The 14,132-nt window shown below is 49.1% G+C and overlaps 1 protein-coding gene across 1 annotated transcript in view; it reads left to right on the forward strand.

The window, feature by feature from the left end:
• Nucleotides 1-706: 706 nt before the first annotated feature.
• XKR7 (XK related 7) overlaps nt 707-14,132 on the forward strand; it is a 34,200-nt gene continuing 20,774 nt past the window's right edge. Inside the window, exon 1 of the mRNA XM_012455216.2 lies at nt 707-1,290. Coding sequence (XP_012310639.1) covers nt 707-1,290 — 584 coding nt within the window. The remainder of the gene's footprint in view (nt 1,291-14,132) is intronic.

The following is a 14,132-nucleotide window of genomic DNA, read 5'->3' on the forward strand; positions in this document are numbered from 1 at the left end:
CTTATGTTGGTTGTTGTCCCCTTCCCTCCCGCTGCTACTCTACTAGGGCTGTAGCCAGATGAAGGCAGTCCCGGAGGGAGGCAAAAGGGAGAGTAAGGAAGAGACAGTAACTCAGAGCTGCAGCTTTCTCAGCTTCAAAATAAGAAAAGGGGACCTCTAAAGATCAAAGGAGGGGATGGAACAAGATGTGAAGACTCAGGAAACTGGAAAGGAGCATTAGCATGGAATGACTGCTAAAGGGTTACTGGGGGACCCGCCCAAGTCCCCCAGCTCCTTTATTCCAAGTCCCCCACCCACCCACACCCACCCCCCATCAGACCCAGGCCACTGGAGGTGAACACAGGAGAAAAACGAAGTGGAGAGGATGGGAAGGGGGAGGCGATAAGGAAAAAAGAAGGAAGTGCAGTCCGGGGGGAGATGAGAGACAGAAAGCATGGGATTGGAGCCCCGCGCCTCCGAGGAAGGAGGGAAAGGGTGACCTGGGATGTGCTCCCCCCCACCGCCCCCCATTCCCGGGGGCTGCCCCCCGCCGGCCGCAGCTCAGGCGGGTGGGGGCAGGGCGGCGCCGAGGAGAATGAATAATTGAAGTGGAGGGGAGGAGGAAGAAGAGGAGAAGGAGGAAGAGGAGCCGCCCGCGCAGGGTCCTCCCCACGCCGCACCCCCCTCCGCCGCCCGGAAGTCGCTCCCCGCCTCCCGCTCCGCCAACATGGCCGCGAAGTCGGATGGAGCGGCGGCCTCGGCCGGCCCGGGCCCGGAGGGGGCGGCTGGCGGAGCCCGGGGCAGTACCGGCGGGCGCGGGGAGGAGGCAGCGGCGGCCGGGACCCCGGGGGGCGTCGGGGCAGGCAGCCCGGGGCCGCGGTACGAGCTGCGGGACTGCTGCTGGGTGCTGTGCGCGCTGCTCGTGTTCTTCTCCGACGGCGCCACGGACCTGTGGCTGGCGGCCTCCTACTACCTGCAGGGTCAACACACCTACTTCAGCCTCACCTTGCTGTTCGTGCTCCTGCCCTCGCTGGTCGTGCAGCTGCTGAGCTTCCGCTGGTTCGTCTACGACTACTCGGAGCCCGCTGGGGCCCCGGGACCCGCCGTCAGCACCAAGGACAGCGTCGCCGGCGGAGCCGCCATCAGCACCAAGGACAGCGCCAGCGCCTTCCGGACCAAAGAAGGCAGCCCCGAGCCGAGTCCCCAGCCTGCGCCCTCCTCCGCCAGCGACTACCGCCGCCGCTGCTGCCGCCTCTGCGTCTGGCTGCTGCAGACCCTCGTCCACCTTCTGCAGCTCGGCCAGGTCTGGAGGTAGGAGAAGTGCAGGTGGAGGGAGCTGAGCCCGAGGGGTGGTGGTGACGAAGGGCTACCTGCCATCTCAGCCCTGATCTGACCTTTCCGGGCTACCCTCCTGTCCTGACCTCTGCCACGCCCCACCCCATTGCAGCTCTAATTTCCTGTCAGTGGGCTTCTCCTGACCTCTGCCCCCAAGCCCTGCCCAACCCCAGTGCCATCCGCTTTGACCTGGCCTTTGAGAGGGGAGAGGATGGGGCAAGAAAGGAGAGAAAGAGATCCTCAGGGGTGTGTGTGAGTGGGGAGGACCTGGGGCTCATGAGGATAAGTGTGAAGCTTGAAACAGAACCACAGGGCCCCCTCCTGCCCTAACCCACCACACTCTGTCTGAGTGCCAAGCCTGGGCTCAGGAAAGATCTCAGAAGTCCTTTCCTGATCTCGAAGATCCTCTGTTCAGAATGGCAGCTCATTCACAACCTCCAAAGAGAGTCACAGAATTTGAGACAGCTAACTGAATATCCCGCCTAAACTTCTTGGACTTTATGGAAAAAGATATGCTGGACCCAACTGGGGAGCCCTCAGGCTCCTTGTACTTCCTTTGGCTCCCTCTAACCCCACTAAGAGTCCTCCCCTTCAAACAGGGCCAAGGGTATTTGGAATATTGAATCTGAGATTAGATGGCCACTGGCTGCCCTTTAATTCCAAAATGGTAAGGCAAAACTGAGGCTTTGTTCAAGCTGCCCACTTTCAGTCTTCTTCCTCTGCCAGGACTGAGGGTGCCTGCTGTGCTGAGTTAACTGGAAAGAGGGGGAATTCTAAGCCTAGGGCTCCTCTTGAATCTGAATTGCTATTTAGTAGCTTAGGCCCTTCTGTGCTCTGACAGAATGAACTTGCTTACTACATGATCTTAGGCAAGCCGCCCTCCTCCTTTCAAGCCTCAGTTTCCTTGCCTGTGAAATAAGGGAATATTCCTACTGCTCTTATCTCATTGTCTTATCATTGCATTATTCTTACCTGTTGGGATGGTCAGGTGAGAGGTCTGTATGAGAGCCCTGCAGACTGTAACATTTTAAGAGTGTGGGGAAAGCATGGAAAAAGTCACTCTAGAGATATAAAGGGTGATTATTGCTGTGGTTATATTTATTCTGCTACTTGTTAACACATTCTGTGTAACTCAGAAGATTCAGTTTGGGGCTGAGAGTTGAAAACAGGACTCCCAGGGTTTGTCCCAGCTGCTCACTTGCTGTGTCACTCTTGTTGTGTTGTCAAATCTCTCTGCCTTTGTTTCCCTATCTATTCCTGCCAAGATGGTGTGTATATTCCACTTAGCTTACCCTGGGGGACAAGTGGGGGGTGGAGCTCTATCCACACAAGGTGGTGTTATTATTATTAGCGTGACACATAAAAATATTCATGTCTACATCCAGGAACTAATCTGCATTTATCATTCTGTGCCCGAGTGGACAGATGGTAAAAGATATTTTTAGATTCTGAAATGGTAACTTCCTATTCTTGGTAGCCAAGCTTCATCCCCCCTTTTCCTTCAGCCTAAAGTGGGCCAGATGCCCCTCGACCACTGGCTATTCCCCCATTCAGAATCCACTTACCAGAAACTAATATTTCTCCTCTTTGTTAAGTGTAAACTGAGTTTCCCTCAAATAGGGCAAAAACGGCCACGAGTGTGGGGCTTCAGGGGAGTAGCTAGAATTGCTAAGGATCCCCTCAGCTCTGAGGTTTCTCGGATATGGATAAAAGGGCTAGCTATTTCTACTATCCCCCATTTGCAAAATGAGGGAGCTGGGATCAGATGAGTTTGTAGGGATAACAATCTAATAGCTCTTGGGTTGAATGTGGCTTATGGAAGTATTTTGTGTGGCTTGTATAGTATTTTTAAAAACAGAGTCCTTGCTTCCCTTTAAAAAAACTGGATCTAGCAGTATCAAGCCTGTAACAATTTAGAAAGAGTCTATGTGCTCTAATTTGTCCATCCTTTCCTTTGATCGTATCTGTACTATTTCACTTAGACATGAAAGCCCTAATTTACAGTTCTATAACAATTATTTTATTAAACACTCACTTTGTGCCAAGCCTACTGGTTGCCTTTTTACCTGCTTTGTCTCCTGTACCCCTTCTAATCATCCTGTCATGTGGTTAGCATTATAATTTCTACTTGACAGATGAGGGAATGGAAGCTCAGAGAGGGGGCATCCTTGTCCAAGGTCACACAGCTGGTATCTCAAAAAGCTGAGACTCTAGGCTCTCTGCCTTCAAAGCCTGAGTTCAATTTATCCACCTTGCAATTCTGACACTAAAGTGTCCCTCAAGCTTAAAGAAGTATGAATTTGAGATTCCAAGATTCCAGGATGATAGAAAGTCAGGGCTTCTGTTGCACTGAAATAAGAATGTGAAAAGAGGGGCAGAGAGTTGAACTACGTGGGTGAGGATGGGGAAAGGGCTGAATTGGGGGGTGGTCTGGTCAGGAGGCTGACATCTGTATCCTGGTTTGTAACTACAGTTTTCTAGGTGACCTTGGGCAAGGCTCTTTCCATCTTTGGGTCTCAGTTTCTCTGTGTGTGAAATGAGATTTGATGTGATGACCTTAAGAGCTTCCTATTCCTGAAATTCTGACTCTGGATCTATTGTCAAAGCAAAAGCCTCAGGACCCTTGCCCCAAAAGCTTTGGATTCTAAAATGGCTGAGGGCCTGGATAAATGGGAGGAAAATCCAGAGAAGGTATAGAGAAGCTGCAGGGGCTGGCATTCCTAGAAACTAAGCAATGTAGGCCCAGCATGTTTGCTTACCACGTGAGATGTTCCCACAGATGTTCTGAGTGGTGGGGCCTGGGGTAATGAGGAGGGAGATGTGTGATTGAGCCTTGCAGAATCACACCTAGGAGGCTAGGCAATCATTCACCTCCTGATCCCATTCCCTCAATTCTGAATAAAATAATTATAATCATGAAGATATTTTTCAACTTCTTAGGCTTGTAAAATGCTGAATTAAAAATTCAAATGCTTTGAGGATACAGGCAGGTAACAGACCATAGGTATGAGGGGTGTCAGACAAGAGGACATTTGAGGGCAAGTAGTGTCTGAGGCAAAGGGAAGCTCCAGCTGAACCATGCCATGAGAAATCGTGGACCTAGTCTTGATTTCTCAAGAGAAATGAGAAATTGGGATTTTTCAGTGAAGACTCCAAAATTCAACTACTAATTAAGATTTTTAAAAATAGTGTCGACCAAAGGAAACACATTTATTAGCCTGTCTTTTTTGTAACCTCTGGTTTAGCTCTTCAAATTGATAAGGCCTTTTCACACCGAAGATTTTATTACTATTTTAAACATAAAATGAAGCTCTGAAGAGAGTGAGGAGGAGAAAGCATTCCCAGACACTGCACACCTACCATGTCCCCGCAGGCCCCATGTAAGTGTTTCAGGCATGTGATCTCATGTTACTCTGAAACCTTCTGCCTGGTGATTATTGATATACCCATTTATCAGATAAGCAAGTGAGACTCAGAGAAGTCAAGTAACTTTGTCCAAAAATCACCCACTGAGGAAGTGAGGAAAAGTAATCAGTCCCAAACCCAGCTCTGTCTCCTACACCACACGATGGCTACTCCGGGATATCCCAGAACAATGTCTTTGTGTACACATAGATTGAACCTCTGAGAAAACAGCAAACAGATCCTTTGGTGGGGCACCAAGTTGGCTGTGGCCTGGACACCAACCTGCGTCTTCATCCCTCCCCGCCCTTTCAACTCTCTGAGCTGTTAAACTGCCCAGGGTTCTTAAGCTAATTAAAGTCCTAACCCTGTCCCCTCTGATCCTGTAGGCAGCAGAGCAGTAAGCCATGGATCCTGCTTTTCCTAATCTTGAACTCACTGGGCCCCAGCTTCACCCAGATAAGCATGGTTTGCTAAGCCAGTTAGTGGGAGACGATCTGACACGGGATTCCTGCCAGGGTCTCAGGATCTGGGAACCCCAAAATGGGGACGAAATTAGGCGTTTGGGATTTGGGGGCCCTCCCTCTAATGCCCTCTCTATGCCTAGGCCCTGACACTGCACTCTGTGTCACCTAAGAAGCCCTGCACAACAGAGAAGTTCTGGAATGAGTTAGTGACCTACTGGAAGTGAATGTCAGACTCTAGACCTCCCCTCTGGGAAACTATATTCTTGGCATAATGGTTGAGAGCACGGACTTTAGATTCAAATGTCCTCAGTTTAAATCCAGACTCTACTACTTCTTATATGTGACCTTGACAAGCCAAATAATCTCTCACCCGTTGTAAACTAGGAGCCATAATTGTAACCACCTGCCTCTTGGGTTGTTTCAAGGTTTAATGAGATAATGTGTAAGGGTTCAGCAAAGGGCTTGTTCCATCGTTAAATGCTCAGAAACTGCTGGCAATGATTAGTACCATCGGCCTGGGCTTTGCTCCCTGTGGAACAAAGATTTGTTCACTGAGCACGTGGCAGGACAGCAAGGGGGTGCGGAAGTCCCTTGAAGCCATATTGACATGGCAGCCATTCATTTAATCTGCAGTCATTCATTCAGCAGACATGTATGAAGCACCTGCTGTATACTAGGCAATGTTCTAAGTGCTGGGAATTGAGTAGTGAACAAGACAAAGTCTTTGCCCTCTTGGAGCTCAATAGCCTAAAGGAGGAACCAATAAACAAATAAACTACGATATATGTTATATGTGATATATAACACCTGGGTCAGATGGTGATCAGTGCTATGGGAAAAAAAATGAAGCAGGGCAGGGAGCTATTGGAGTGCCAGGGAGGAGGTGTGGCTCTTTTAGATAGGGTGGTTGGGGTGGGCCTCTCCAAGGAGGTGGAATATGGGCTGAGGGCTGCATGAGGTGAGGATGAGCTGTGTAGAGGTCTTGGGAAGGCTTTTGCAGGCAAAGGGAAGAGGATGGGCAAGGAGAAGGCCTGTGTGGCAGAAACAGAGTGAGGGGAGCATGTTCAGAGATGCTGGTGGACAGATTGGCAGGGGCAAGGTCATGCAGGGCCTCAGAAGCCATGGTGAGGACTAGGGCTTTTACTCTTCATGACATGGGGAGCCCAGGAGAATTTGGCCAGAGAAGGAACAGGATCTTGACTTACGTTTTGCAAAGTCCACTCTGGCTGCTGGGTGGAGAATAGACTGGAGGGAGGCAGAGCAAGCCTGGAGATCCATGAGGAGGCTGCTACAAAGATGCAGGAGGGAGACAATGAAAACTGGATCCAGCTAGTAGCAACGAGGGGGGTGGGGTCTGCTTCAGGCTGAGCTAATAGGACCTCTTTCCTTCTTTGATCCTCAGTCTCTCCATGGGGGCCAGAATTAGTGGTTTGGAACCCACTCTCTGGAATCAGCCATATCCTGCATCTGCCACTTACTGTGATTTGGGACAAGAGGCATGACTTGTCTGTGCCTTGATTTTCTCATCTGCAAAATGGACACTCTAATAATAGTACCTATCTCATGGAGCTTGGGGTAGTAGAAAATTAAATAATGTTTAGTGTTCAGCACAGTGCCTGGAACATAGGAAGTGCTCAACAATTATCATTAGCTGTTGTTGTCTGTAAAACAGGTCAGGGGTTGGATTCCATAGTTTTCGAACTGGGTTTTACAGCCCCGTCTCCATCATTTTAACCCAAGTATCTCTGAATGTCTCTTTTATACTGTGTTGGTTACATGTCTAAGATGTTGTTTTGAATAATCAGTTCTACAGCTGAAGCTTGTTTATAGTACAGTTGCCTGAACTCAGGGACCATTGATGAGGTTCCTCCCTGGTCTGCCTTTGTAGGGTTGTTCCATTTGGGCCTCACCAACCATCTCCTGGGAGACCCCTCTCCAGAAGACTCTCCACCCCGACCCTGCCTCCTTCTCTTGCCCATCCAGCTGCTATGCGCCATTAGAGATACTCCTAACAGACACAGCGGCGGCAGTTGGGCCCCGCGTCCCCTGTTTGATCTATAAAGACCACACAGGAGAAGCTCTGGGGAGTGGGAGGGCGGAGGGCTGCCAGGAAATGGCTTTGAACCCAGCAGCTGGGGCGCAGGTCCCTGGGGAGAGGAGGGAGGATGGTTAGGATCTTCTCTGGCCTCTCTGTTCACCACCCTGCCTTTGTTAGGGCATCCAAATTCCTCCTCTGGGAAATCCTGTCAGCCTCTGGTTGTCACCCTCAACCTCCAATCCCGCCTCCACCTGCAGGCAGAGCGATGGCTCCCCTCTGTCCCTAGAGCAAGTTCCTGTGCTTTAGCCTGGCTTTGAAGCCCTTTGACCTCTGACCTTTTGTCTTTCCTCCCTGCTCTACCCACTTGACAACCTGCTCCCCGCCCCCTTGCTCTCCACTGCCTGCAGTCCTTCCTCCAGCAACACCCAACACCAGTTTCCATTCTCCTCCCAGCGATGTTCTGCACATCCTTGCACGCTGAGCTCAAATGCCACCTCTTCTAAGAAGCTTTCTCTGAACAAATCCCACACATGCTACCCTCCGCCCCTCAGACCCCACCTCCCACTCCCTGAGCCAGGCAAAAGTCATTGTTTTTGTTCTGAAGTGGAAAATGTTGGGCTGTTTTGTCTGTTGATCAAAAAGCTATACATTCTTGTCGAAACCTCAGGCAACATAGAAAAGGTATAAAAAGATAATGCTCATTGTCTCGGGGTGGGAGAGGTGGGGTCAGGGGAGATTTCCACTTACTAAATAGATATTTCTTGCATTACTTGAAGATTTTACCTCTGGCTTTTAATTAGCTAAAAGAAAAAAAGCATGTATACATTCACCTGTTTTTAAAAACTCCGATGTTCTTGAAAATTATTATACTTACTGCTTATTGGGACTTAGATTTGATCATTTCTCTTGACAATCCTGCCAGGTAGGGAGTGCGAGGATGAAGAAGAGCTGTAGAACCAAAGCCCTGGCTGTGTGGCTTTGAGCAAGTCACTTAACCTTTCTGGACCTCAGTTTTCTCATCTGTGAATTGGGGATAGTAACAATCCCTACCCAGATCTCCACTGTGAAGGCTGATTCAATTAATATATATGTGCTCTGCAAAGTACTCAGCACATAGTGGTGCTCAGTTCGTGTTTGCTAGCATTATTGGCCCCATTTTACAGATGTGGAAATTGAGGCACAGAGAAGAGTGGCCTTCCAATTCATAAGGAGCAAAACTAGGGTTTGAAGCCGTGAGGTCAGGCTCCCAAACCCACATGTGGAACCACCAAGCTATACTGCCTTCTGCTAGTTAAGTGTATTCTTATAATCAATCATGTATTGTTTAAAGAATCAGAAGAAACAATATCAGAAAAGTATTTTTATTTTTATTTTTACTTTCTTGAGACACAGTCTCACTCTGTCGTCCAGGCTGGAGTGCAGTGGCTTGATCTCGGCTCACTACAACCTCTGCCTCCCTGGTTCAAACGATTCTCATGCCCCAGCCTCCTGAGTAGCTACAGGCGCCTGCCCCAATGCCCAGCTAATTTTTGTATTTTGTATTTTTAGTAGAAACAGGATTTTGCCATATTGGCCAGGCTGGTCTCAAACTCCTGACCTCAGGTGATCCACCTGCCTTAGGCTCCCAAAGTGCTGGGATTATAGGCGTGAGCCACTGTGCCCAGCCACAAAAGTATTTTTAAATGTGTATTTTAATATAAAGTCCCCACTGTTAACATTCTGGGTTCTTCCTCTCAGACTTCCTCCCCAGGTGCAATTACTCATTCCTCTTTACCCCACAGCACCGATCACATTTTGTTGTGATCATCTGCCCACCTGGCTGGCTTTCCCACTGGATCACAAACTTCTGGGGAGTCGAGGCCTTGTCCCTTCTTCTTTCTCTCTCCCATGGTGACTAGTCCAGAGTAGACCCTCTGTTACTGTTGGTGGTCTTGCACCCAGCCAGCTCTGGTGAGGTCCATGGTGTGTTCTTGCAACATGAAGCCAGCTGAAGTGGGCTTTGGGTCTGTGGATGAAGTGCAGGGTGCTGAGTGTGGGAGCTTTCTGCAGTGTGGACATAGCACTAAGGTCTGTTAGGCCTACATCCGCAGCCTTTAAAACTGTCAACAGCCAGCCGAAGAAACCTCAGCACTTTGGGAGGCCGAGGCAGGTGGATCATGAGGTCAGGAGTTCGAGACCAGCCTGGCCAACATGGTGAAACCCTGTCTCTACTAAAACTACAAAAATTAGTCGGGCATGGTGGTGGGCACCTGTAATCCCAGCTACTCAGAAGGCTGAGGCAGGAGAATCGTTTGAACCTGGGAGGTGGAGGTTGCAGTGAGCTGAGATCGCGCCATTGCACTCCAGCCTGGGTGACAGAGCAAGACTCCATCTCAAAAAAACAAAAAAACTGTCAATGGCCTAAGGCTAAGGAAAGAGGAGGTAGTCAGAACCCTGGGTTGGGTTCCCAGAATGAGGCTGACTTAGAAGATGGAGGAAGTCAAGTTCCTTGTATGCAGTAGGTACTCCATAAATGTTGGTGTGAACTGGATTGAATCTTTGAGATCAGAATCTTGGACAAGTCACTCCACTACCTAGCATTCAGTTACTCCATCTGTAAAGTAACTTCAGAATTCTGGTTGAGTTTTCCTGGGACTTGGACAAGAAAGCAGAGTAGCTGAGAGCTTGGGGCCTCAGTGCAGATCACGGTGCCATGACATCCTAGGTGGGTAACTCTGGGGAAGTTGCTCCACCAGCCACAGCTCCCATCTCACTGTGAAATGGGGATAGTGATCGTATCCACATCTAAAGGTTCCTATAAGGATGTCTTGAGATAATGTAAATGCACAGGGCTTGGCACGTAGCATATGTCCAGAAAACATCTACTAGGATGACTATTATTATTGGCCCAAGTACTAGCCCATCCTACTTGTTTAGTAACAAGATGGGGTTAGGACACGGGCATAAGGGTTCCTAACTCTCACCCACTGACCCCCTATCGAGGAAGAAGAGTTATTCTATGGCTCCAGAGATAGTGTGAGAACAGATGCGAACTCAAAGTAAAGGGAGGCACAGTCTTTGGAATAGAAGCAAGAACACGCTGTCAATCAGGCTATTCCCGAGGGTGTGAACTCCACATCACCAGAAGTATCCAGATGGAAGTGGCTAACTTTGGCAGGGAAGCCATAGCAGGGACTCCTGCTTCAGTTTGGAGGATAAACTAGATGATCTCTAAAGCCCCTTAGTTCTAAGCATCTGTAGCTCTAACCTTGGGACTTTATGATGCTCGCTTCCCCAGTGTTTAGCCACCAGGCCACAGGTTGCAAATCAGTGTCCTATGGGCAAGTCCAGCCTCAAGAGTGTTGGTTTGGTCCGCAAAGGATTTTTTTCTCCTACTTTTTTTTCTTTTTGAGACGGTCACGGTCTGCTGCCCAGGCTTAAGTGCAGTGGCATGATTTCAGCTCACTGTAGCCTCTGCCTCCTAGGTTCAAGTGATTCTCCTGCCTTAGCCTCCCAAGTAGCTAGGATTACAGGTGCACACCACCATGCCCAGCTAATTTTTAAAAAAATTTTTTGTAGAGACAGGGTCTCACTATATTGCCCAGGTTAGTCTTGAACTCCTGGACTCAAGGGATCCTCCCATCTTGGCCTCCCAAAGTGCTGGGATTGCAAGTGTGTGCCAGTTCTTCTCCTGCTTTTTATTAAAACCTTTTATTAGAGAAAAATTAAAACACACACAAAAGTTGAAGGAATAGGATAATGATCCCCCGTCATCCCTCTTCAACAATTATTGACTCCTGGCCAACCTTGTTTTATCTAGGGCAGCACCATCCGATAGAACTTTCTGTAGTCATGAAAATGTCCTATATCTGCACTGTCCAATATAGTAGCCACTGGCCACACACGGCCATAGAGCACTTGGCATGTGGCCGGTATGACTGAGGAACTAAATTTTAAACTCCATTTACTTTTAATTAATCTAAATCTAAATAACCATACATGGCACGTGTTGAACATGTAGGTGTTGGAGAGCATAGTTGCAGGCCCCACCCCATTTTCTTCCCTTCTGTGTAATGTAGACTTCAAAAACATCACTAAATGGTCGGGCGTGGTGGCTCCTGCCTATAATCCCAGCACTTTGGGAGGCTGAGGTGGGCAGATCACTTGAGGTCAGGAGTTCAAGATCAGCCTGGCCAACATGGTGAAACCCCATTTCTACTAAAAATACAAAAATTAGCCTGGCATGGTGGCGCATGCCTGTAGTCCCAGCTACTCAGGAGGTTGAGGCAGGAGAATCGCTTGAACCTGGCAGGCGGAGGTTGCAGTGAGACAAGATCACACCACTGCACTCCAGTCTGGGCAACAGAGAGAGATTCTGTCTCAAAAACAAGACATTTTTTTGTTAAAATATGTAATACTGCTATCACACCTACAACAAGGAATTATAATTTCTTTCCTTTTTTTTTTTTAGAGAGAGAGACAGGGTTTCACTCTGCCACCCAGGCAAGAGTGCAGTGGCACGATCATGGCTCACTGAAGCCTCTAACTCTTGGGCTCAAGGGATCCTCCCACCTCAGCCTCCCAAAGTGCTGGGATCACAGGCATGAATCACCACACCTGCCTAATTTCTTAAAAATTCGTATGGTATTTCTTTAATTTGTTGTGAACATTTCCAAATTGAGATTTTTCTCTTGTTTTTCTTTTTGCATAAATATCCTAATATCCACCTATTCTTGAAAAATTGAAACTCCAGCCATGCTAGGCTCATATTCCCCCAGGGCATCAATTGGCTGGAACTGACAGGCGGCTGCCTCTGTAGACAGGCCACATAGTTCCCCAGTTCCTCATAATGATAGCAGCTGAACCCCTCTGAGCATTGGCATTTGAGACCCTGGCTACCATGTAGAATCTCACACCCAGACTAGGGGCAGATAGAAGGGATGCTTTCTCCCTGCCTTGGTCCTGTGATAGCTTCAGATGCCATCAGGAGACTGGAATCTAACACCCTTCGCCATTGGCTTATGACATGTCAACTCCACATGAGGATATCAAGCAAATAGTGAAAGGGGAACAAAGGGTCTTGGCCTAGAGTATGGGGTCCCGAGTCTTAGTCTCTGCTCTGCACCCATTTCACCAACCCATTTCTTTTTTTAGTGCAGTGGCGCGATCTCAGCTCACTGTGACCTCTGCCTCCCAGGTTCAGGCAATTCTCCTGCCTCAGCCTCCCAAGTAACTGAGACTACAGTTGAGTGCCACCATGCCCAGGTAATTTTTGTATTTTTAGTGGAGATGGGGTTTCACCATGTTGGCCGGGATGGTCTCAATCTCTTGACCTTGTGATCTGCCCACATCGGGCTCCCAAAGTGCTGGGATTACAAGCGTGAGCTGTGCCTGGCCTCATGAACCCATTTCACAGATGGGGAAACTGAGATCCAGAGAGGGGAGGAGAGCTGGCTGCACTCATACAGTGAGGGATGTGAGAGGTCAGAGCCTAGTCCCAAAGCTTTGCTAGAGAGGGGCTGCCCATTCTTCTGCTGGGCAAAAAGAGGGATGCTGGCTGGGAGCTGATGAGGGTGAGTGGGATGGGAGAGGGTCTCAGCTTCTCAGTTAGGGCCTAAAATTAGTGGCTGCGAAACGTTTGGCTTTAGCCCAGAAAAAAAAAAAAAGAGGTGCTGTGACTCTGTAGGGTGCTGCTAAGGAGGAGGGAGACAGCCCAGTTCCAGCACCCGGCACCACATGAAATGGGAGGAAAACGTGTAAAATCACATTCTTTACTGACATTTATGACTCATTTGGCTGACAACCCCAGGAAGGTCCTATTTTGTATTCTTGCAGGAGCACTCAACATTAAGGGGTAGGTATATGGGGAGGGGGGCCTCAGGGCCATCCCCTCTCCCCTCCCCGCCATCCCCTCTCCCCTCCCCGCCCCCAGCAAAAGCTTCTGGGGCTTCATTGCAGGTGCGGAGGCTATATAGCTGGGAACTCAATGTTACCTGGAGAACCCATAGAGCAGATTTGGGTTCCCAGGGCCTGGCTCAGATGGATCCATGCCCCATGGTGAAATGAGGGAGTCAGCCAGCCCTGATTTGGGATGCAACCCTGATGCTTTCTGGCTGTGTGACCTTGGGCAAGTCATTTCTCTAATGGCTCTGGAATCTATTGCCTTTTGTCTGGGCCATCCTTACCTCTCACCTGGCAACTGGTCTCCTGTCTTTCACCCTTGTCCTCCTGCAATCTGTTCCCCACAGCCAGGATGCTTCCTGCTTCCTTTAACATGCAGATGTGGTATCTAATCCTGTCACTTCCCTGTTTAAAACCTTCCTGTGGCTCTCCATCACTCCTAAGATAAAGACCAGGCTGGGTGTGGTGGTTCACACCTGTAATCTCAGCACTTTGGGAGGCAGAAGGGGAGAATTGCCTGAGCTTGGGAGTTCCAGACCAGCCTGGGCAACATAGAGAGACCTCATCTCTACTAAAAATTTAAAAAATGTTCCTGGCATGGTGGCATATGCCTAGGGTCCCAGCTACTCAGGGGGCTGAGGTTGGAGGATTGCTTGAGCCCAGAAAGTCGAGGCTGCAGTAAGCTGTACTCGCATCGCTGCACTCCAGCCTGGGCTATAGAGCAAGATCCTGTCTAAAAAGAAAAAAAAAAAAAGGTCAGGCATGGTGGCTCATCCCTATAATCTCAGCACTTTGGAAGACTGAGGCAGGTATATCACTTGAGGTCAGGCGTTTGAGACCAGCCTGGTTAACATGTTGAAACCCCGTCTCTACAATAAAATATAAAAATCAGCTGGGTGTGGTTGCCCACACCTGTAGTCCCAGCTACTTGGGATGCCCCTGAGGCAGGAGAATCACTTGAACCCGGGGGGTTAGGGGGGCACAGGTTGCAGTGAGCTGAGATGGCGCCACTGCACTTCAACCTGGGTAAC

Source organism: Aotus nancymaae, unplaced genomic scaffold, assembly GCF_030222135.1.
Source record: "Aotus nancymaae isolate 86718 unplaced genomic scaffold, 86718_ANA_hifiasm-v0.15.2.pri h1tg000029l, whole genome shotgun sequence".
Lineage (NCBI taxonomy): Eukaryota > Metazoa > Chordata > Mammalia > Primates > Aotidae > Aotus > Aotus nancymaae.